Source organism: Ochotona curzoniae, unplaced genomic scaffold (genome assembly GCF_017591425.1).
Source record: "Ochotona curzoniae isolate NIBS_2020 unplaced genomic scaffold, NIBS_Ocur_1.0 contig_2469, whole genome shotgun sequence".
Classification (NCBI taxonomy): Eukaryota; Metazoa; Chordata; class Mammalia; order Lagomorpha; family Ochotonidae; genus Ochotona; species Ochotona curzoniae.
Window position 1 is genome coordinate 1,212,318 of NW_024465471.1, and position 24,949 is coordinate 1,237,266.

The 24,949-nt window shown below is 41.8% G+C and overlaps 3 protein-coding genes across 3 annotated transcripts in view; 1 reads left to right on the plus strand and 2 right to left on the minus strand.

Moving 5' to 3' along the window:
• Positions 1 to 1,850: 1,850 nt before the first annotated feature.
• Positions 1,851 to 3,397, minus strand: SMIM9 (small integral membrane protein 9). Its single transcript, XM_040974684.1, has 2 exons — positions 3,103 to 3,397; positions 1,851 to 1,984 (listed from the first exon to the last, which is right to left on the minus strand). The coding sequence occupies exons 1-2, from the start codon at positions 3,254 to 3,256 to the stop codon at positions 1,851 to 1,853; spliced, it is 288 nt and encodes a 95-aa protein (XP_040830618.1). The 5' UTR covers positions 3,257 to 3,397.
• Positions 3,398 to 8,053: 4,656 nt separating this feature from the next.
• Positions 8,054 to 24,949, minus strand: part of F8 (coagulation factor VIII) — a 107,213-nt gene continuing 90,317 nt past the window's right edge. Inside the window, 4 exon segments of the mRNA XM_040974685.1 lie at positions 8,054 to 8,444; positions 16,787 to 16,963; positions 17,996 to 18,144; positions 18,546 to 18,690. Of these exon segments, the coding sequence (XP_040830619.1) occupies positions 8,292 to 8,444; positions 16,787 to 16,963; positions 17,996 to 18,144; positions 18,546 to 18,690 (624 nt within the window). The 3' untranslated portion in view covers positions 8,054 to 8,291.
• LOC121152545 (histone H2A-Bbd type 2/3) lies at positions 24,293 to 24,679 on the plus strand. Its single transcript, XM_040974677.1, has one exon. The coding sequence runs from the start codon at positions 24,293 to 24,295 to the stop codon at positions 24,677 to 24,679; it is 387 nt and encodes a 128-aa protein (XP_040830611.1).

A 24,949-nucleotide genomic window follows, 5' to 3' on the forward strand; every position in this document is an offset into this window, starting at 1 on the left:
CGGGGGTTGGGCTCAGTTCTTGCCTTTCGAGAAGAGCTCCCTGGCCTGTTGTTGACCATCAGGGAGGCTCTTCCGGTTCCTTATTCTCTAGGGCTTCGTGTAAAGCAAATGTTGGGGAGCATGCCTTCCTAACACCCTGGAAAGTTGCTGTCCTTGTCATAGAAGGGCAGAAGTTTAAGTACAGCACTGTTTACACTTGAGTTCCTCCTTGTCGTTTCTTGGACAATAAGTGTCTCTGAAAAGCTGAGTTGGGAGCGTTTAGTTTAGTGGTTAAGGTATTGGTTAACAGATCCAAGTTCAGTATTACACTACCTGGGTTCAATTCCTGGCTCCAGTTCTTTTTCTTTTCTTTTCTTTTCTTTTTTTTTTTTTTTTTTTTTTTTGACATTGATTTATTTGACAATCAGAGTTACAGAGACAGAGAAAGGGAGAGAGAGAGAGGAGAGGTAGATATGGAGAAAGGTTTCCATCCACGGGTTCACTCCCCAAATGACTAGAACAGCCAGAGCTGGGCCAGGATGAAATCACGAAGCACGACCTTCATTTGGGGCTCCTATGCAGGTGCAAGGGCCCAAGCACTTGGGCTATCTTCTGCTTTTCTCAGACCATAATCATGGAGCTGGATCAGAAGTGGAACAACTATGACTGAACTGCTGCCCATATGGAATGCCAGTATCATAGGCAGAAGCTTAACGTACTACACAACAACACAAACCCCCTGGATCCAGCTTTTGACTCAACCTTCCTAGTAACGCAAACACTATACAGCAGCAGCAATGGCCCAAGTGATTGGGCCATGTTACCCATGTGAGAGACCTAAATGGGGTTTCTTGGTTCCAGCTTCAGTCTGATGCGCATGAGTGCGGCTGTTGTACGTATCTGGGTAGTGAATCAGGATACTGAGTTTTTTTCTCATTCTCTGTTTCTCTGTCTCTCTCCTATCTCATTCTCTGTATCTCTGTCTAAATAAACACTTAAAAATAAGCTTACCTGCCTCCTAACATATCTGCTTCCAATCATTAGTTTTGTCTTGTTTTTGATCCTGCTATCATTTTGAGGTTATCCAAAACCAAAAGCTGATGTTTGCCCCCAGCCACAGGGGAGTTTGAAGTGGCTTGGATTTTTGAACCCTGCAAAAGTCTGCATTTCTTTTCAAAATTTTAGAAATCTAAAGCCAGAGTTAGAAGCTAGAGCCCTCAAAGCCAGGTACTCTATAATATGCAGGTGCTCCAGGCAGTGTTTCAACTACTGCACCAAACGCCCTTCCCCAAGCCCCAATTTCTACTCTCTACTCCCTGTTATCTATTCTTGCAACTTGACCAACAACTCCTGTACCTCATCTTGTCCCTCTGGCTTTTACTCTGACCCAACTAACTTGTGATTGTCTTACTTCTCTGTCACCACAGCAACCAGCACAGAGAAGTGCAATTAGTTGTCTGTTGGGAGATTCGTTAAATTTGATCTAACAAAATTTAATTGTTTTTTCCCTTGGAAATCTTGTTGTCTTAGTACGATAAATATTCTGGCAGTTTTTCAGGCAATTGAGAATGGCCAATGATACACCATATGTAGTTCCTGAGCCAAAGGGAAGGGAAATTAGTATTTAATAGAATAAGTGAAAGAAATGATGAGTTGCAAGTACTGGTTTGAATATCCCCTGTCAGTCTTTGGTAATAGATGGGTTGGAGGGGAATAAAGAGAGAGGGAGCTATCTAAAAGGAGACCACACACCTTTTGAATTTTGCTCCCCAGAATCACCTTTCTTAAAATTTATCTTGCTTACAAATGTGCAGATTGGTGTTTCTGCCCCTACCCCCTTCACATTCCCTCTCTCTTCTTCCCGCAGTAGCTTACGTGAGGCAGCAGAGGATTCCCATTAGTGTTGAGGTGATAAAAAAAGCAAAAATGGCTGCTGGAGGTAGGGAGCTCTTGATGAGATCACACAGATAATTTCTGAAGTTGCTAAGCCAGGACCTGTGCTTTCCTGCAGTAAGAGCATAGACATTCATTGAGTAGGAGACTAGGAAGCAATGGGTTGTGATTTACATCCACATTCAATTCAGATCCTTGCCCCAGATGTCATGTTCTTACAGTTGTCAAAACATAAAAATGCCCTCTTTGCAGTGTTGCCTCTAAGATGTTCAAAGGCTTTATATATTTGAAAAATACATCTTCAGGTGGATATTTGTTCTGTCTCCTTGCGAGTCAAATAGGAAAACTAGTGTCTGCCCAATATACCTTATGGATTGTTTTGAGCATATGAGGTATTCGTAAAAGAGGATCTTACCCTTTAGGAGGTGAAGGAGGAGAAGGTACCATGATTTGACTCCAAGAAAAAAGGAGCTTTGAGAGATTTACCATTTATCAGTGAAACATTTTCCAGAGCTAGAGCTCTCAAAAGAACCTCCCAAGCAACTCTGATTATCCCCTTGCATGCACTGGCTAAGATGGCCTTATCCAGCTTCGCACTGCCTAGGTTTGATACCTAGCTTCAACTTCTGGTCCCAGCTCCCTATCAGTGCAGACCCTAGGAGGTAGGAATGATGGCTCAGACACGTGAGTTCCTGCCTCCTATGTGGGACACTAGAATTGAGCTCCTGGCTCCGACTTTCAGCTTGGCCCAACTTCTTGTGGGCATTTGGGGGAGTGAACCAACAGATGGAAGATCTCTCTTTACTGGTTTCTCTGTGTGTCTGCTTTTCAAACAAACATTTAAAAAATTTGCCCCCTTGTTCTCAGAGCATTTCTGACACTCTGTGGAAGAATGGCATCTACGACTTTGTTTGCCTCTGAGATGCTTGATAAGGGGCTTGCTCAACTCCTAACCTATGTGCTTCAACAAAGGGCTCACTGCATCTAGTAGCTTGTTGAATCAAACCCAAACAAACCACTTTACCAAGGTATTTCAAAAAAGTTCATGGAAAATAGAAATTAAAACTAAGTTCAATTTGGTGCAAGAAATTTTAAGACTCAATTCACATTCACAATATAAATTCTCCATGAACACTTTGCTTTTTTGTGAGCATTATTTTTCAACATTAAATGACTTTTTCCTGACCTGAGACAGGAATCTTATCTCTTTCATTCTAACAGCAAACATACCCCTTGATCGTGGTTTCCACCCTGTTTTCCATCTCATTTTTTCTTGTATTCCAAAGGCAGATAAAGGTGAAGTAGGGGAAGCCACTGTCTCCACCAAGAGGCAAGTCAAAGAGCACAGCAGAAATCCAACGCTCAGTAGCTTCTGGGCTTCCATGGACTCCCACCTTCGCTGGGGCTGGCTCTGCCAAGGGGAGATTTCTTTGTCCTTTGCTCTTTCCACGGGAATTCAGTATGAAAAGTTAGAAAGCGGTGGTTTAGCTTTCATTGCCAAAAACTCCTTACTTATCACACATGCAAGGATAATTCACTGACTTACATGAATGAATCCTGTGATCAGTTTCCAAAGCAGAACGTATCTCCTTTCCAAAAAGCAAAACAAAGCGAATCATTACCTTACATTCCCGCCTACATTTTTTTGCTCAACTAACTTAGTAGAAACTCTTTCTGCTCTTCGAGCCAAAACCAGTGACATCATCTTCATTTCTTTGACTCCTACACCTCACTTATCAGGGAAAAAATTCATTGAATTTGCAGATGTATCTAAAATCTTGACACTTTATTCCACCCCCAGTGCTACCCACAACCATCTCTGTCTCCCTGCTTCTATTCTTGCCTCCACTGAACAACCAACCTATTTTGTCCGAGCTACTTCTCTGCTATTAGTCTTCTTTATGCTCACTCCAACTCAGCTTCGTTTCCCATAGAACAAGTTAAGCGTGTTCTTCCCTCGCAGTTTTCCCACTCGCTAGCTACTCTCCAGGGGACGCTTACCTTCAGATGCTACAATAACTTTAATGAGGATTTTCTTGAGATCACTTTTATTAAAATTCTATCACTTTCCAAAAAACTTCCTAATCGTCTTACTTACTTGATCTTTCTCCATAAACGCCATCAAAACTCAGTATTACATATAGTTTAACTCTTTCTTTTGTGTCAAACCTTTCCTTACTGTAATATAAGCTCTATAAGCGCAGAAATTTTTATTTTATTTATTCACTGCTGAACAATATTCAGCAATAGGGCATTAAGGCAGTCAGTAAATATTTTTTCTAATAATTGGGTGGTGAATTTCAGAAGATGCTCATTACATGACTCATCAGTCATCCCGACACCCTTTTTTTTTTTTTTTTTATTTACGAAACCCACATACAGAAGCTGGAAAAATTGAACTCTTACTTTCCCAGCCAGCCTTGCAGCTAGGAGTAGCTATATGACACAACTTTGGACAATGAAACATAATGGAATGTGATAGATGCTCTGGGAAAGGCTTTTTGCTACCTTGATGAAGGAGTATCATTTGGCCTTTGGGCTGCTTTGAACTGTCTAAAGAGTGTTCCCTGAAATTGTTGCAGTCTTCTTGTTACAATGAAGTGACGGCCACGAGGAAAAGTTCAACGAAATGACCTGATTCAAGGAAATGATTCTGATTCTAACAATTTCAAGCCAATAAAATGACATCCATGTCTGTTTTCTTCTAGACTGCTTGTTATAAAAAAGCGCTTCCATTTAAGCCATTGTAACTTGGGTTTTCTATTATTTAATATAGTTATAACATACACTCACTTATGGTTTCATGAGTCTAAAGAAATCTATGTCTGGTAGAAAGCCACTTACCTGAAAATTGACTTAGCACCAGGTATCCAAAGAAACAAGCATGTTAGACATTAATCTTGAGAATACAGCAGTCTTCAGTGGAAGCGGATCTGCATCTTGCTTTTTGGTCTTCAAAGTTCCAAACAGAACACTACTTCTTATGATATCATCTGCTGCATTTGATTCTTTGCAGTGTCTCTGATAGCTGGGTGTACAAACATCTTCTCATGCTTATGCATAGACATCTGTATTGCTATCAAAAGCCATCCTCACAAGTTGTATCCTCTTGAAGAATTCTAAGAAAAACTTTATTTTTCACATATCTACTACATATTAAAAAATAGTGTATATTTTTACACACTGAAACATTGATAAAGGTGGTTTTCTGTATCCACACAGTAAAGATTATGTAATATGATGAAATGGTTGTTCATTTGTATGCATTGAAATGACAGAGCAAGAAACTGAGCAAAAAAGTCCTAGTCTTTCTGTAGCTTAATCTCGGAGAACATCCTTTAGGACTGCCACGTTCTGTGTGTTAGAGATGCCTTCCTAGTTGCGTCTGACACAGGACAGAAATGTCACAAGAACATCAGAAAGATACCTATATCTCACATACTCCGTAGTCATCATTTCATGGGCAGCTAGGCAGAGTTTACACCTTTGCCACTGTGAATTGAACTGCAATAACCGTGGGACTACAGCTATCTCTTTCACATGTGGTTTTCACTTCTTTTTGATATATTTCCAAGAATGGTACAGCTGGGTCAAACACCTTTAAATTATATCTTTTATAGAAAATTATTTTGTTCACTTCAAGTTTCAAACTATATTTGTTGTAGCAGACTGATTTTGCTTGGCAATATCCTGATAATTAACTGGTTATGCTTTCATAATTAATTAGCATTATAAGATCATATACATTTTTGGAGTTAGCAATGATATTATGTGCTTTCACATATGATTATGCTAGCAAACAATATACAATCCTATTCTTCCACAGTATCTTCACTCCCCAAGTGAGCGCAACGGCCGATGCTATGCCGATCTGAAGCCAGGAGCCTCTTCCAGGTCTCCCATGTGGGTGCAGGGTCCCAAGGCTTTGGCCCGTCCTTGACTGCTTTCCCAGGCCACAGGCAGGGAGCTGGATGGGAAGTGGAGCTGCCAAGACACAGACTGGCACCCATATCGGGTCAGACATGTGGAAGGCAAGGATTTAGCTGCTGATTCACCATGCCGGGCCTGCAACTCCCCACCTCTCCTCCAACCTCTCTCTACTTTGTGCTCTGCTCCCAGATAAAATGCCATTTTTTCTTTGACAAATTTTATTTCACCTCTCATAAATCGTATCAGTTTTTACTCAGTTCAGTTTATTCTGTTATTCAGTGCCTCTGTTTTAAAAAATATTATTTTTATTTTAACTTATAGTATGAAAACATAGTCCTTAAAGGCATTCATCTCTATGTATAAATATTTTATTTAACTAATTACTGAGGAAAGCATCAGGAAAGCAAAATAGTTGGTTCCAAGAGCATTTGGGAAACAGAATTAGAAAGCCAAACTGAGATTAAGTTAGACATAAAGTGGTTAACCTTTTACAAGAAAGCAAGCTTTATTGCTTTTATTGCTAATGCCTCTTCCAGGCTATAAAACAAAACTACTTATTGATTTCTGTGAGTTAACTGCTAACCTTGCACAACTCTGTAATTCTCCAAACCACTTGTTCCTGTATCAGTTATACATTGTGTGCATGACTGTCCCCAAAGAAGTCAGATCAAAGTCAAGAAAGATCATTAGAACATGCTCCAAAATGGAAGAAAAGCTATCATCTTGTTTTTCTTTTTCAAGGAACTCCTGCTTACCTTAGCTGTAAGTACTGCACGTTTCCTGTAACTGCTCTGTGGCTATCTTTTAAAAAACCTTGAACCAGTAGGAAATGCTCTTCCACACGGCCCTAATGAAGTGGCAGGGGTGGAAGAAGTGGACCCTAGACTACCTTATATGAACGAGAGGCAAGGCAGGGCTTAGGCAGCTCAGCTAAGTACATGGAGCTGCAGTTTCCAGTCATGCTATAAATCCCCCGGTACATTTTTACTGCAAGTTTTGAGCAGGAAGTTGGGTTTGAGAGAGTGTAAAAGGAGTGCTTACTTGCTGTCTCATGGCACAGACAGCTGCGAATTCCCCTTATTTTGTTTGGGAAGTATTAAAAATGAACCCTTTATAAACCTATCATTATCATTACTTTTCTTGAACATCAAAAATTTCAAGACAACATTATTTTTTTGAAGTATACTGATAATTCTATATTCCCATCACCCTCATTTTATGTTGATTAAAATTAAGACAAAATGTGTTTATCTGCACATGTTTCTGGAAATACAATGATTTAATTAACACCTTTTAGAAAATATTTATTTTTATTGGAAAGGCAGAGTTACAGAGACAAGGAGAGACAGAAAGACACACAGAGAACTTCCATATGCTGCCTCACTCTGTACCCTGCTGGAGATGAGCAGTGTACAGAGCGAAGCCAATCTGAAGTCAGGAGCCAGGAGCTTCTTCTAGGTCTCCCACGTGGGTGCAGGGTCCCAAGCTTTGGGCCATTCTCTATTCTTTTTCAATTCATAAGCAGGGAGTTGGACGGAAAGTGTGTGTGGGGGGGAGGGCATATAGGGTGCTGGTACTTGCATGTAGAGGATTAGCCTATTGAGCTACTTCACTGGCCCCTTAATCAATAACACTTTAATGGAACTCTTGCATTGTCTCTGTTTTGCAGATCGTCAAAACGACTGAACTTTGATTTCAAAGTTGAGATAATATGAAAACATGTTTTCATCCATGCTGGACAAAGTTCATAAAGAAGTGAGAGTTTCATTTTAAGAGTATGAAGTCTATAGGTTGAGCATTTGGTGCAGTAGTTAAGGTACCACTTAGAACACTTGATGTCCAACAGCATGGTGCCTGGTTTCAAGCTCTGCCTTTGGCTAGTAACTCTAGCTTCCTGCAGTACAGATCCTAGGAAGCAGGGTGGCTCAAGTACTGGGGTTTCTGCCAGCCATGGGGGAGATCTAGATCGAGTTCTGGGCTCCTGGCTTCAGCCTGGCTCAGCCTTGGCTGTGATGGGCCTTTGGCGGAATGAACCAGTGGATGGAAGTTTTCTGTGTGTGTCTTTCTGTCTCTCTGCCTTTCAAATAAAATGACAACAACGTACTCATTTCATGTAGTTATTCTGTCAACTTCCAACATGTAACTTCTGCAACAGAGGAAGTGGTGTTTCTGTGAAACCTAATTTTTGAATGTGGCTTGGGCCTCACTTCTGTTTGCTTAGTCACATTGGGAAAAAAAAACTCAGCAGATGTGTAAGAGTTCAGCTGCATGCAACACCCCCAGGAAACTACTTTAAGTGATTTCAGGCAATGTCTGCTAGGGTTGGGCAGCTTAGACAATGGGAAAGGATGATGCCATGGGCAGTGTGGAGAGGTAAGTACCCAAAAGCCAAGTACAAAAGCTACAAGGCAAGCCTGAGAAGGACACTGGGCCTGGAGTTTGGGAACAATGTGGATCTGTGGAGGAGCAGCAAAGTAGAGCTAAGTGCCTCAGAGTTGCTGTGCTTCACAGCCAATAATCTCCAGTCTCAGAGCAATGTGGTGGACCCAGCTCTTGGGGTGAATTTTAAGGTAACGGGCCAGCAGAGGTGGGTCTAGAGAGTTCATCACAGGCAGGAAGGAGTCTTGATTTCCCTTAAAAACCTGAAAAAGATAGCGTTTGTTACTTGTCCAATAGCAAACACATTGTTATACTAGCACTCCCACTGCCCCGTCCCCAACCAGGTTCCTGAAATCCCATCAGTCATTCATTCATGTTCCTACCTTGATACGGTCCTCACCCCTCTTGACATATAATACAGAGTCCACCAGAAAGTGCAAGCTCTTTTCCCACTCCAATAGTCTACAATCAGGAAGTAGAAGATGACTCTAGGATTGGAAGCACCATGTTTGACTGCTGTGGAGCACTTTCTGTACTGACTCCTTACATCTGAAATATTCTTACCCACTTCCCCCAAATCTCAGTGAAACAGAGCACTCTGTATATTGCGCTTTCCAGACACAAAAAATGGCAGTTACTCCAAATACTCATATAAGTTACTATCACACATATTAATAGGTACTTCAGAATGAAAGCAGAAGTAACACATCAGGAAGTATAATCTAATATAGCTGGCTAACTTTGGCAGGAGAGATTGCATCAGGGAGAGAAGTAAGTGGGAAGAGAATCGAAGCTGCAAGGCATCTTGCCATGCTGGGACTTGGCAGCTAAGGCCACCTGTGAATCCCAGTCAACGTCTGAGATAATGAAAGTCTGAATATAAAAAAGTGCCATTCAGGGCAACTCTGCAAGGTAGCATGATTCTTGTGATTCTCTGGTAACTGTGCAGTAGAAATCCCAGCCAAATACTAAGAACAAGCAAGAGTCTGGGATGAAGAAGACCAGCATGAACACATGATGCCCTATCATGATGGGTGCTGACAAATTCAGTATGAGATCACACTGATACTATGGAACATTCAGCTATCAGAACAAAAGAAGTTGAAGCCGTACTCTTTAGCTACATTTCCGTCCCAGATTCCCAACCTTGCCAACTTATCTGAATCACCTGGGAACCTTTTTAAAAATAGGAATGGGTGGCCTAGCTCCTCCTCTTCATGAGATGTCTATTCCCTCCCCTAGATTCCCTTACATAGCAACCAGAATTCTTCCCAAAATATAAATCTGGTAATCCAATGAAAAGTTTCAGGTCATTTAAAATAAAACCTAACTACTTATTCTAGTCTCCAGGAAGCTAGAGTGAGCTTCTGGGCTTAAATTCAGGCTTTTATACTAACTCTTTCATAAGAATCACTTTTTGGGGCTGGCACTGTGGTAAGGCAGGTAAAGCCGCCATCTGATACCAGCATCCCATAGGGGTGCCAGTTTGAGTTTCAGCTGCTCTACTTCTGATCCAGCTCTGTTAATGTGCCTGGGAAAGCAGCAGAGGTTGGACCAAGTGCCTGGGCCCTTGCACTCCTATGGGAGACCAAAAGAAGATCCTGGCTTCCAGTTTTGGTTTGGCCTACATTGCAGCCATTCGAGAAGTGAACCAGTGGATAGAAAATTTCTCTCCTCCTCTCTCTCTTCTCTCTCTGTAATTTCACCTTTCAAATGAATCAACTAATTTTTTAATTTAAAAAGTCACCTTTTGAGGGCATGCCTTCAATGCCCTAAGACCCTCCCATGAGGCCCCACATCGTAAACATGGTGACTGGATTATGTCTCTGTCATCTTAGTACTGTCAAGTTATGCATGAATTTAAAGGCCAACTCATGTTCAACTGAAAGCAAGTATTCTCTAATTTGTCTGTTTATTAACTATTTCTGAGGTCCTTACTATTAAATGTTAACTCCACAGCATCAGAGATCTTGGTCATTTTGTGTCTTCAACATACAAAATATTTTTATGTAACAAGGCAAATTATGCTATCATTATTTAAGTAGTTTCTGTATTTGACAAGTGTTTTGAGAAACATTAACATCTCCTCTCAGAGGTTTATTTTAAATAAGTATTTATGGTATATTTGGAGGATTGTATATCTTTTGTGGACAATTCATATTATTTCCCCTCAAGCTTTTATTTTGAAAAAAATTATTAAAGAAATGGAAAGAATAATATATTGAATAGCCTTAAATATTTTGTCTAGATTCACCAATTGCTAACATATTTTGTTTCCCTCTCATATACACACAAATCTGCATACTTTTTCCCCTAAATTATTTAAAAGAAAATGATAAACATTATGTAATTTTACTGCTAAATACTTCAGCATACCAAGCAGAGTATAAGGTCATCTTTCTACATAATATTATACTCAACAAATACAGTATTAACACAATATTATATAATATTTAACATCATTCCAATCCTCAAAATAATATCACGTAATATACATATATATCCAACTCGGAATCTCATAAATGATTACACATTGCAGTTAACTTTTAAGTTTCCCTTAATCTAAAATATACTCCTAATCGATTATCTTTTTTTGCCCTTTATGACACTGCAATTTTTAAATTATTCAAGACACTTTTCCTGTAGAATTTCCATTAAGATGGTGTTTATCCCATTTCTTTATTATAAAGATAATAATTTTCCTTTCCTAAAACAATAACAACAACAAATAGCAAGCTTTCCTCTAAAGCTTTTAGTACTACCCCGTAAAAGTTCCTAAAAAATCCAATAATATAATCATGGCTGAAAAGTGACTTTCCAGTTTTGTTATTTATTAGCCAGGTTTCTTCTTTGAAGAGAGCCTCCCTCCTTTTTTTCTTTTTTCTTCTTCTCTCTTTTCCTTTTTTCTTTCTCTTTCCCTCTTTCTTTTTCTTTCTCTCTCTCTCCTTTCTTTCTTTCTTACAAAATACTTTTATAATTCTCTATGCTGTTCATATTGCCTCAAATTTGGTCAACAGTAAGCTCTACCAGCCAGCTTTTAGGTTCTTTTCACCCGACTTCACTCACCTTTAACTGTTTCCTTGCATTGTGCTACATTAAGATGTTCCAAGAGCACCAGGCAGTTTCCTGGCCCCACACATGGAATTTCCTTAAGTTCCATTTAGACACCAACTTACTCTGCTTATTGTCACTGTGCTGTGATCACTTATAGGCTTTATCAGTGCAAAGTGCTAGGATTGTTTTACTTCCTCAGTTCTTACTGATATTTATAATTTGATTCTAATATTAATTGTTTATATTAGTTTTTAAGGACTTTCATTGCCAATTACGTCAGACTTGGTGGCATAAAAATAAAAGAAATTCATTCTATCAAAGTTTAGTGGTTCAAGCCCAGTGTGATGGCTTAGTAGCTAAATTGTGACCTTGAATGCTTTGGGATCCCACGATGGCCCTGCTTGTGTCCCAATTGTTCCACTTCCTATCCAGTGCCCTGCTTGTGGCCTGGGAAAGCAGTGGAGGACGGCCCAAAGCCTTGGGACCTTGCATCTGTGTGGGAGACCCGGAAGAGCTCCTGGCTGCGGACCGGCTCAGCTCTGGCCATTGCAGCCATCTAGGGGTGAACCAGTGGATGGAAAATCTTCCTGTCTCTCCTCTCTGTAAATCTGCCTTTCCAATAAAAATAAATAAATCTTTAAAGAAAAAACCAAAATTTAGAGTTTCAAACTCTGAATCATGAATGAGGAGCACAAAAGACTGAATCATACACAGTGACACATTCAAAACTCAAATTTTTCACATTTAAAATGTGTTTGGAAGCGTATGCTCTGTCCACTTACATTCAATTGATGAAAATAAGTTCTACTGTTCTGCCCAAAGTTGATGAGGTTTTCAAGAATCAAGAACAATACAGTGAATATCACATACCTCATATGTCATTTTCTGTTCAGTTAGAAAATCTTAGTATTTTTTTTTATTATTCCAGCAATTAAGAGGTGATATTTATGTGACCAAGAGAGAGCTATTCAGCTAAGTTTCTTAGTTCTGCAGCACCATCTACTGTTAACAAAGTTGACTGCAACTTACGGTTCACAGTCATTGTTTTTACAGGATACTTAATTTTTATTACTTTTCTTCTTTCTTCATTACTGCTAATCATATGGACTTTGTTTAGATCTTCTGTCAGCTAATTCACTCCTTAAGTGGCCACAATGGCCAGAGGTGAGCCAATCCGAAGATAGGAACTAGAAGCTTCTTCTGGGTCTCTCATGTGGGTGCATGGACCCAAGTACTTAGGTCATCTTATTCTGCGTTCTCAGGTGCATTAGAAGGGGATCAGATCAAAAGCAGAACAGTCAGAATTCAAAATTATATCCATATGGGATGCTGGCATCACAGGAGGCAGTTTAACTTGCTATGCCACAATGCTGGCTTCAACATCTGGAAATTTCTAGAGTCAACTTTCTAGTTTTTTTTTTTTTTAAATTTCATTTTAGAGGCAACATAATCCTCATTTAGGGGAGTTACCCCAGTACATTTATCAAGTGATACAAAAGCTGCTAGTTTTGAGTGTGGCCCAGAACAAGAGAAGGTTCAGGATCGTGTTCAGGCCACCATGCAAGCTTTAATCCAGTAGATCCAATTGAACTTGAGGTGTCAGTGGCAGACACAGATGTATCTGTATAATATAATATATATATAGTACCATGTCAGGATCCTATCTGCACATTTCAGTACAGACCCTTAGGATTTTGTAGCCTTCATCTGTTGTGAAGTATTTTCCTTCTGAAAGTTCTTGGCTTGCTACTAGGTCTTAGGAAAAATTAATGCTTGACAACTGGCCACATAGTTACCTTGTGACTTGAAATGCCCACCATGGACTTGATGTTATCTGACCCACTGCACCAGAAGATTGAGCCTGCACAGAAACACTCATCAAGTAGAAATGGTACAAATGTGACTGAACTCAAGCAGGTAGTGAAGGCACAATTACATGAACAAGCAGCCCAAATTGTTGTTTTTACTACTCCATTGCCTTCTCTTCTCGAAGTGTGCACTTCTGTCTCATTGGAGAGGGGTAGACTAATACCTGTCAGCAGAGCAAGAGGAGCCCTCAGGGCTGGTTTACAAATGGCCTGCAACATATGCAGGCAGTATCCCACAGTGAAAGGCTACAGCACTAGGGTTGCTCTTCAGAGCGTCACTGCAGGACAATGGGAAACAGAAATCTTTTTCAGTGGGCAGAAATTCTGTTTTTCTGGTGCTGCACTTTGCTTAGAAGGAGAAATCACCAGATCTGTAATTATGTGCCAATTCATGGGCTGTAGCCAGCAGTTTGGCTAGATTTCCAGTGACTAAATTGGGAAACTGGTGATACATAAATTTGGAAAGGAGACATGTATGTAGACCTCCCTGAATGGGCAAAAAAGTGTGAAAATGTTTGTGTACTATGTGAATATTCACCAAAAGGTGACCTAAGAAGAGGAAAATTTTGATAATCAAATGAATACCAGTCAGCTTGTTTGTGGATACCAGTGGGAATACCAGTCAGCTTGTTTGTGGATACCAGTGGATAGCACTTTGCAGATACTTTGCAGAGAGCAGTCAGTATTGCTGTCAGTGGCCAATGCACTCCTAAGCAAAGGAGCTATTCTTGGTGACGTGGCGATTACATTTGGGCTCAGCAATGTGATTTTCCACTTATTAATGACTGTCTACAACCACTAAGTACACAGTCTGCCAGCAGTAGAGGCCAACACTGAGCTCCTAATATGACATCATTTCCCAACGTGATCAACTCCCTGGTGGCGGCTGATGACATTAGACTGCCTCCATCAATAAATGGGGAGACATTTTATTTTTATTGTAACTGATAGTCAAATATAGAATTGTTTTCCCAGGACAGAATTCTTTTCCAAAATAACCATAGGTAGACTTATGCAATGCCTTATCTACTGTTATGGTATTCTACTCAGCAATGCTTCTAATTAAGGAGCTCACTTCACAACCAAAGTAGTGTAAAAGTTGTCCCACACCCTTGGAATTCACTGGCCCTATCATGTTTCCCAACAATATTGAGCAGTTGGCCTTATAAAATAGGGAATGGCATTTTCAAGACTTAATTACAGAACCAGCTATGTGACAGTACTTTAAGGTGCTCAAGTTATGTTCTCTAGAAAACTTTATATGCTCTTAAGCAGTATCCAATATATAATGCTCTTTCTCCCATAGGCAGGAGTCACAAATTCAACAATCAAGGGAAGGATGGAAGTGAGAATGGTACTGCTTATCATTATCTCTAGGGACTCCAATAGCAAAATGTTTGCTTCCTTTTCCTGTGGTCTTACATTCCAGTGTCCTAGAAATCTTAGATCTAAAGGGAAGAATGCTTATGCTGAGTAATTAACAAATGTTACATTAAACTGAAAGTTGAGCCACTTTGGATTCCTCATGCCTCTGCATCAGTAGATGAAGAAAGGACTTACTGTGTTGGTTGGGTGATTTACCTTGAACATCTAATGGAAAGTTAGACTACTCTATCACAATGGATGTAAGGAAGAGCATTTTGGAATATAGGAGATTCCTTAGAGCAAATCTTAGTATTATCACATAGTATGAATGAAGTCAATGAAAAACTATAATATTTCAATCCACAAAGGACTACTAGTGGTCCAAGCCCTTAAGGAATGAAAGTTTGAGTCACCGTATCAGGTAAAGATCCATGACCCACAGAGCTGCTTGCTTAAGACAAAGGGATTACAGAGTGGAGAATGAAAAGGGTATTATGTCAAGTATTTCATCCTTGCATTGTTATGAATATGTGTATATCCACCTGTTTTCTTCCTTCTAGCCTCTTATAAATTTACATAAGATGCACTGATTTTTCTATCATAGTGTTTAAGAATCATTAATTTTTTGTAATATTTACGTTATGAGATTTCAAGAAACAAAATGAGTTAAAATTCAAGGATATCAATTCTTTTAGGGAATAAGTTAATGCATTTTTTTATTATACACACACAGGCTTTTAACATATTTTGTTAGATGGAATTATGATCTTGTTTTTTACTTCATTTGGATATTAAAAATTGTGTAAGGAGATGCATGTGAGTGCCCAAACAGATGGTTAATTCTATATGTCAACTTTCTGAGCCACAAGGAATCCAGATATTTAGTAAAACATTCTGGGTGTTTGCATGAGGGTGTTTTTGGATGAAATGACATCAAAAATTCATAGACTGAGTAATGTAGATTGTCATCCTTAATGTGGGTAGGCATCATCCAATTCGTTGAAGACCTGAATAGAATAGAAGGGATTGCACTCTTCCAAGCAAGAGGGAATTCCTACCCGATTGCCTTCAAACAGGAACATAAATTTTTTCCTGCCCTTGAACTTGAGCTAAAATATTTTAGCTCTTCCTGTGTCTCAAGTTTGTAGGTCTTCTGACCAGAACTACATCATTGGGTTGCTCATATCTTAAGCTTGTTGAACAATCCCATAGGTCTTGGAACTTAACAGCCTCAGTAATAGCATGGGCCAGTGAAGTCTCTCTGACACATACAGCTCCCCATTCATACATTATATGCATATAATCTCCCATGAAATATATGTTTTCTGTAAATTTCCTATGCATGTCCTATGAGGTCTGTTTCTCTGGATATCCTTCACTTATTTACGTACATAAAAATAATATATTTGCCCTTTTATGTTTGGCTTATCATACTTGGCAAATTTTCAAGGATCACTTATGTAATAACACAAAGCAAAGATGCAACATTTTTTAAATGGGAATTTCCGCTACAGTATCTGTTACATAGACTCTAGACCACCGAAATGCTAAAAGTAGAAGTCTTTAAACACATCTTAAGAAATCAGGTAATTCTTGTTGGGGGCGATGTTGATCTGAGACTTGAAGAACAAATCAGGCAAAAGGGCAATAGAAGGCAGCTAGAAAAATGTTACAGGTGGAGAAATTGTGTGCATAAAAAGTCTGGACATGTTATAAGTTTGCTACATCTAGGAACCTGAGAGCTTCGTGCTGTGGACAGAACTTAGAGAACAATGGAACAAGTTACAAGAGATTTACTGGAGACATTAGTAAGTGCTACACTACAGTTTCTTCTGGCTGAAGTTAGATAGTAGACTAGCTGAACTAGTAGTTTTCGATTATTTAGGGGTAAGACTTTATGTCACATCTTCCAAGCAACATACTTTTTGACTTATCTGTCAACTCAAAGTCAAGACTTGTCTAGACCAAAGTAGTTAAAGTTCAGTAGGCTGGGGAACCTGGGTTGCTGACAAGAATGTAGACATCTTTAAGCATTTGGGAGATAACTCAGCCATCTCATCCCTCTGATTCTAGCCATCATCTTGAATGACACTAATATCCAAAGAGGAGAATCGATTCTAGGCTCTATTCTACCCTACTCTTGGGCTTTTATCTCCTTGTTTAAAATCATCATGTTCTCTCAAAATGCTCCTCACAGTGTCCTGCTACTACAGATAATCAGCATACTTTATGTTGATGCTTAGGTCACATATCAATCTTTTTGTGTTCCTAATGTCAAACTCTAGAAGTTTTCTGTCCTTTCTATGAGACTAGAGTACCTTTAATTTGCCATGCTGAAAAAAGAAGCTCCAGTTATGGCCATCTTGACTGCTGGAGATGAGGAACTCTTTCACATACATGCTGGTAAGGAGAGATTTAACTCCCTGGGTGACGATTCCTGTGACTTTCATAGTCTTCCGGAAGTCTACTTGTAGCCATTCTCGTGGATTATTCACCTGAGGAGAACAACATTGGAGTAGTATCCTCTTTGTTACTACTTGTTCCCTGAAAGCCACAAACCCCTTCTTTATAATCAGAGAATCATTCTACATTTTCAAAAGATTTCTTATTTTTTTTTATATGAAGGGTAGGCAGATTTACGGAGAAAAGGAGAGACTGAGAGAGGGAGAGATCTTCCATCTTCTGGTTCAGTCCCCAAATGGCTGCAATGGACAGAGCTGAACCGTTCCAAAGCCAGGAGCCAGGAGCTTCTTCCAGGTCTCCCACTTGGGTGCAGGGTCCCAAGGCTTTGGGCTGTCCTCCACTGCTTTCCCAGGCCACAAGCAGGGAGCTGGATGGGAAGTGGAGCAGTTGGGACATGAACTGGTGCCCATATGGGATGTTGGTGCCTGCAGGTGAAGGATTATCCTATTGAGCCAAAGAGCTGGCTCCATCACTCTGCATTTCAATGATTTGTCAGTCTCCTTTATTAGCCTCTAAGGAACTTCAGGGCCAAAATTGTTCAAAACTGATTTCTGTATTCTCAGTGTCAGTCCATTAGTAATGCATTAATGACCTATTTTACTTGAGATACACCTTTGGAGGAGAATAGAAATATACTTAATTTTAAAAACAAACAAACAAACAATTCAGTGATTGAAACACCACAAAACTTGCAGATCTAGAAAACATCTGTGCCCAGTGAATTTTATACAACCACAACCCTTTTCTTTGAGATACTGTGAAACCTGGAAATAAAGTTAATGATTGGCATTTGTCTATAAAACTGGATTTATATGTCATAATCCTTTCACAGAGACTAGTCGAGTATTGGATAGAGACATTTTTGTTTTGCCCATGAGATTGTGGGCCTGTACTCAATCTTCTTCACATACTTTTAAAAGAACAGTTCACAAAAATACTGCTTTTTCAGTATTTTTGTTTTTTCATCAAATACATTTAATGAAATAGTCAAGGATTTCTTCTATTTTTACCCAACCTCTGCTCCCTGTTCTGTGTCAGTTAAGTAGTATATCTGTTACTGTTACCTGCGGTCTCCAGGCATTAATCTTGCCCTGGAGATTAAGCCGGGCTTTTGAAGGATACCAGGCTGCAAACATCCTGCTGAAGTAGGATGAGGCAGTAATTTGTGAGTCTGATATTACTTTACTTTCCATTCCCAATGGCATGCTGCAACCTCAAAGGAGAGGAAAAAGTTAGCACAAAGGTAGACCTCAGTGTTAAGTTTCACTGGGCTGCATCAATCAATGTTCTAGGTCTACTGTCATCACTGTCTCATTTCTCAGGAACTAACTTTTGCAAAGATTCTGTCATTGTTAACATGGTCTTTGTTTTATTCTCAGCTCTAACTTTGATTTTTCTTGCTAATAGTAGTGTAGGAGGTGGCAGCCTCTGTAGAACTCCTCAGCTAATAAAACAAATTCTTAAGTTTTCCCAGGACTGTGTCCCAGTCTGTTTCCTGATACTGGAACACCATGCCCAAACCCCGCCTGTCACCAAGTGTCGGGTTAGTTACAACAGTTAGTAACCCTACCTTTGGGTGGGAGAGGTAAGGATATATAATGATGTAGCACTTACTATTTAAATCACAGCCTATCAACTCCATGCGAAGAGTACTGCGGATGCTATAATGAGTTGGGTGTAAACGAATATACTGAGCAATAATTGGAGGATTAAAAGTATTGTGTTTTATCCCAGATGAATCCACATTGCCAAAGAAGACCTGTTGGAAGAGATTAACACAGACACAAGGGAAGTGAATACAGAATGAAGAACAATCTCTTCCAAAGACATGTTCCTTCCTTCTAATTTGGCTTTGTGTATTGCACAACATTATATGATATACAAATAAATTAATTCTGGCTAAACACAGATTAAGATGATACATATGAAAAAGAAAAGCACCAGGCAGAAGAATGGAACAAGGGAGATTAGGCCTGGAGCAAGTGAAGTAATTGTCTACCTTCATCTAAGCTGAGGACATTATTTGGAAGTTTGCTACTATAGCATGGTCCACAGGTCAGCAATAGCAGCATTAGTACATAGGAGTAATTATACATACAGTTTTGGAAGACTGACATCAGAAAATTGATGGAATAAGAAGTTCTTAGTTTTCAGTCACCTACAGAAACAACAATTTGGCAGCCATTTGTAGATTAAAGTCCCTTTGTGGGAGCCTTGGGATCCAACTATAAGGTTGAAAAATCCCAACAGAACTTAAGACCAAGGATGACTGCTTTGATAAGGTAAGCCCACATAACGATGATGGGGCTTCCAGCTATAGACCTGGCTACAGAACCAGAAATAGCTACACCCCAGTGGCTTCACTGTCAGCCCTATATTATTATTATTATTATTATTTTGCTTTTATTGGAAAGTCAGATATACAGAGAGGAGGAGAGACAGAGAGGAAGATCTTCCGTCCAATGATTCACTCCCCAAGTGGCCGCAATGACCAGAGCTGAGCCAATCCAAAGCCAGGACCCAAGAGCTTCTTCCTGGTCTCCCACGCAGGTATAGAGTACCAAGGCTTTGGGATGTCCTCCGCTGCTTTTCCAGGCCACAAACAGGGAGCTGGATGGGAAGTGAAGCAGTTGGGTTTGGCTGTCCTGTAGCACCCAACAACAAGAACCAGAATGGATTAAGGCTAGTCAGGAGAGGTCACTGTTCTTATGGGACAGGAGGTGGACCAAGTAGGGCTGGCCCATAGGAACAGTGGCCTTTCCTGACCAGCTTGGTCCGCACCAGACACAGCTTACACATGCCTCTACAGGGGCAGAGACCTAGCCTAGCCTGTCCTACACCTATCCTGGTTCTCACGAGCACCAGTGGGTGTTAGAGTCTACCCCAGTCCAGTGCATTCCAGACCCAGCCCACACCCATGCTGAAGGACCCTACAGCCATATTCAGACCAGACTGCAGCCCCCACCCAACCTGGCCCTCACGCTCACTAACAGGAATTACACCCCAGCCAGGGCATCCCCTTAGTTCTGCAACCAGGCCTGTTCCCATTTACAGGTCTTGCACATGCAATGATTGCTCTGACCTGGCTTGGCATAGCCCCTCATCTGGCTTAGCCCTCACCTTCGGATGCTATAGCCTGGCCTAACTGGCCTTCTCCCAGTCCCAACTCTTACTGGCAGGTGCTGTAACCTGGCCCTGCTCAGTGTGCTCCCATCCCTGGCTCATGCAAACTGGTAGGTGTGATAACCTAGCCTGGCATGATCTGCACTCCAGCCTGGTTTCTACATTTGCCAGTAGGTTAAGGTGTGCTCAGCCTGCCCAGTCTACACCCTTCCAAAACCAACCCACATACTTGCCAACATATGGGGCTACCCTGCCCAGCTTGCCCGAATCCTAAGTCTGGACCATGTGCTCACCCATGGGAGCTATGATCCTGTAGGGGAATTTCCCAGGTTCCCCTACTCGGCTCACTCCCAGACCCAGGTTTTACATGCACCAGTAGGTGCTAGGCCCTTGCCTGGCATACCTGCCCTTCCGTCTCAGTCTTTGTATGAGCTGGAGGATGTTGTAGGTCCCATCAGCCCTATTTGTATTTAGTCCTGCCACCAGCCTTATATGTCCAGGTGCCTGGGAAAAGCAACTCCCATTGGCACCTCCCATGACAGTCCTACTGACTGTATACCTTGGAACACCCCCTTAAAACCACAGTCTAAGGGTAGCTTTGCCTACCCAGGAACTTGGGAGAGCATGGCAGCCTATGCATCTAAAAAAGTTCAACTAATTGGAGCCAGTTGTGGAAACAAAAGTAGTCCATGATCCAGCTTCAGTCCTGCTCTATCACAGACTTGGGGAGTTTTTGTCTTAAAGGGAACTTGGAAGATCCTATCTATGTAAGGCCCAACAATCATAGGACTAGCTAGCAACACTGAAGCAGCTCCAGGCCCTACGGCATGACCTGCAGGTAATTCTGCTCACCCAGTGCAAGTTTCGCCCATCCACATCTCAATTAACAGGCCATTGTCTGGGGACCTGAATGTGGGTCCAGAGACTAATGAAAGGGTACACTGATCACAAACACCCAGGAAAACATGACCCCATCAAACGAAGCTCTAGTAGTCAACCCAAAAGACATAAAGATTCATAAATTTCTTGACAAATAATTAAAAACAATTATTTAAAGTTGCTTAATAAGCTATAAGACAACAGGTAGAAAATTTTAAATTTAAGAAAACAATATATAAATGATAAGTCAGAAGAGAAATAAAAAAAAAGTGCCAAATTAAATACTGCGCCAAATATAATATCTGAAATGAAAAACTCACCAGACCTTCAATAACAGAGTCAGCCATGCAGGAAACAGAAGCAGCGAAAGGGTGGATGTTTGGCATGGCAGCTAAGGTGCCACTTTGTATGCCCACATCCCAAGTTGCAGTGCTTAGGCTTGAGTTCCATCCCTGCTTTCACCCAGCTTCCTATTAATGCACACACTGGGAGGCAACAAGTGTTGGCTCAAGTAACACGGGAGACACAGATTGAGTTCCAGGCTACTATCATTAGCCTGGCCCAGCTGGCTACTGTGGCCATTTGGGGAACGAATCAATAAATGAGAGTTACGTATTTATCTATCAACTGTAAAGCATTATCTATATATATTTTTTTCGTTTTTTTAAAATTTACTTTTTTTTTAAATTGCAAAGTCAGATATACAGAGAGGAGAAGAGACAGAGAAGATCTGTTGATTCACTCCCCAAGTGGCCACAATGGCTGGAGCTGCACCGATCCCAAGCCAGGAGCCTGGAACCTCTTCCAGGTCTCCCACACGGGTACAGGGTCCCAAGGCTTTGAGCCATCTTCAACAGCTTTCCCAGGCCACAGGCATGGGAAGCAGGGCCATTGGTATTAAAATTGGTGCCCATATGGGATCCAGGGAGTGTTCAAGGCGAGGACTTCAGCCACTGAGGTACTACGCTGGGCCCCTATACTTTTCTTTTTTAAGATTCATTTATTTATATTCGAATGGCATAGTTACAGAGAAAGAATGAGAGACAGAGAGAGAAAGAGAGATGTTCATCTACTGGTCAGCTCTGCAGCCAGAAGCTTCTTCTGGGTCTCCCACAATGGTGCAGGGACCAAGGACTTAAGTAATCTGCTAGTAGGTGGGTCCCAGCCCTCTCCTGGGCGGAGCTTAGGACAATGTTTCCTGACCCACACCTAGGGATTAATTAAGGCCCAACAGCACTGTGCTGGTAAAGTTCCAGAAGGAATTTCACAATTAATGCCCAGAAATCTGTGCACCCAGCAATATCCCACAGAAGGGAAAGTGAGGAGAAACAGATCCACACTCATATCCATAAAATCTCTAATCCAGATATAGACAGGCTCTCAGTTCTTAGTGCCACTGTCTCATGTCTGGAGCTGTCTCTGCTCTTATACATAGAGAACACTGAAGAAGCTACCAAAAATCCAAAGAGAAGATAAAAACAACTCAAAAACAGCTCAAAAAAGTTGAAGGATCCAACATCAACGTGGAATAAACAGATACATGTCTTTATATACACTAGCAATGACCAATTTGAAAATAAGTCAGGGAATAGTTCATTTTATAACAGCACTGAAAGGAATGAGTGAGGAATAAATTTAGCAAAAGATACATAGGACATGTACTCTGAAAGACCGCAAGACATGGCAGAAACAAAATAAGAAGTCTTAAATAAATGGAAAGGAACTCCATGTTAATGGACTGGAATATTTAATATCAAGAAGATGGCCCTCATCTTCAAGGAAATATACAAATCTAATGCAGTGCCTGAATTTTTTGTAAAACTGGACAAGCTGGTGCTAAAATTGCTAAAATGGAAACTAAAGGGGCCCAGACACTCAAACAACTGCAATAGAGAACAAAGTTGAAGGGCTCAGACTGTAAAAGCTTACTACAAAGTTAAAGCACTGCCATCAGGATAAATATATGGGCCAAAGTGATAGGACTCAAAAGTCACTTACTGAGATACAGTTAATTTTCAACAACAGTGCCAAGAATGTTCGATGTGGAAAAGTCTAAACTCATCAATAAAATGGTGTTAGAACTTGGACCGCTAAATTGTGACATGTTAAACTATTTGTGAAATTCAAAATGGCACACAGATTTAAACCTAAAGAGTGAAAACTATGAAACTGTTAGAAGAAAACAAATTTAAGTTTTCACGCCCTTGCATTAGGTGACTGGTTTGTAAATATAACACCAAAAGCACAACTACAGAACTTGTTCTTTTCACAGAATGCACTTAACCCAAATTAAAATCATTGCTGCAGCAAAGGACATTATCTCCAAAGTTAAAGGACCACCCACAGAATGTTAGAAGCACTTTCTAGGGCAAATAACAGAAAAAGGTGTCTTTTACAAAATATAGAGATGCCTTAGATTTCCACAGCAAAAGGGTAGTGAAGACAAGAAACAGCAGGAAAGGTGCACAGTACAATCAAGCATTGGGGAAAGACGAGTTGAAATCATTCAGATCTAGCATTTCATACACACTGGGATGATGACTAGAAGCCAAAGAAAGGAAACAAAAAGAAAATAGGCTTTGTCTAAGACACAGAAAAATGATGATCCTCAAATATTGCTGCTGGGAATGCAAAAGGCTAAGGCTGGGTGGAAATAATTCAGCACATGATGTTTCCATATGCAATGTTACTTGAGATGTGAAAAGGAATACAGGATTGCTTTAAAGTGGATGAATCATAATGAAAACATCAAAGTCAAGGGGTTAGCAGCACGGTACTAGTGGCCTCCCATTCACTGTAAAACTACAGGACAAGATACTGGCACTTGGAGACTGTGGCTAGCAGTAGAGGTGATCACAGGCAGCAGAGGGGACAGCAGGAGCAGACAAGGAGAAAGGGGTGATGGAGAGTGAGTTCTCATGGCTACCGGGGCTTCTGTGGAGTGTGTTGGAACTAGACGGTAGCACCACACTGCGGTTCTCCTTCACGCCACCGAGTTTGCTCCCCTCTTGCCCGGACCCCTTGATGTCTCGAGAAGCCTTCGGCCCCGTGGAACGTGAGAGTTCTCAGGCAGAGATGAGTTGGCTCTTCCCTCGCTGCCACCGCGTGGCCATCCCGTGACCCAACGGCGCACGGCCTCCCAGGGGCCGGCCATCGCCCAGGCCGCGCACAGGAACGCCACCGGAAGTGCACGTGGCCAGGCCACCGGAAGTGCACGTGGCCAGGCCACCGGAAGTGCGCCCTGGTTGCTAGGCTACCGAGAGCCACTGCCTGAGCGGCACGGGCTGGTGGCTTCGAAGGAGGCCCAGTGAAGCGGAAAAGCCAGCGGCCAAGTCGTCACTGCCATCATCTCGCAGAGCATGCCAGGAGGTGGGAGCCGTCGACGGTCGTCATCCTCCCGCCGCCGCTGTCGCCGCCCCCGTCGCCGCCGTCGCCAGCGGGCCCGCTCCCGCTCCCACTCCGCCCGAGCCGAGCTGACCTTCTCCGTGAGCCAGGTGGAGCAGCTTCTGCGGGAGGGCCACTACGCCCAGCGCCTGGGCTGGTCTGCACCGCTCTTCCTGGCCGCCACCCTCGAGTTCCTGACGGCCAAGGTGCTGGAGCTGGCGGGCATCGAGGCCCACAACAACGGCAGCCAGCGCATCACTCCTCGGCTGTTGGACATGGCCATCCACAACAACCCCGTGCTCAGCGGGCTCTTCGGTACCACAACCATCTCCCAAGTGGCCCTGGCCCGGGGCTCCCGGTAGCTGCCGCACCCTGATCGCCCAGGGGCCTGGCCCCCCGTCCACCTGCCTCTCCTGCCTCGCCCCGCGAGGGTCCCCTCTCTCACAGCCAGCCAGGCCATCCCTGGCCTCCAGAGCGCCCCAATATTAAATGGTTGAAGCAGCCCTGGGCCTGCCTCAGTGACGCTGTGTTGTGGCCGTCCAACCGGGCCAGGGAGGGGGCGGGCGGGTGCCAGGGAAATCAGCATGGGGGCGTGGGGCAGGGCAGGGCAGGGAGGGCCTGGAGGCATGCTG

Bases quoted from the DNA above. Each gene is read 5' to 3' on its own strand.
- SMIM9 (XM_040974684.1), bottom strand. From the start codon at position 3,256: ATGGAAGCCCAGAAGCTACTGAGCGTTGGATTTCTGCTGTGCTCTTTG. The intron at 1,985-3,102 runs GTATGTTTGCTG...CTCTTACTGCAG, and splicing joins GTGGAAACCACGATCAAGGG to GAAAGCACAGGTCCTGGCTT.
- LOC121152545 (XM_040974677.1), top strand. From the start codon at position 24,293: ATGCCAGGAGGTGGGAGCCGTCGACGGTCGTCATCCTCCCGCCGCCGC.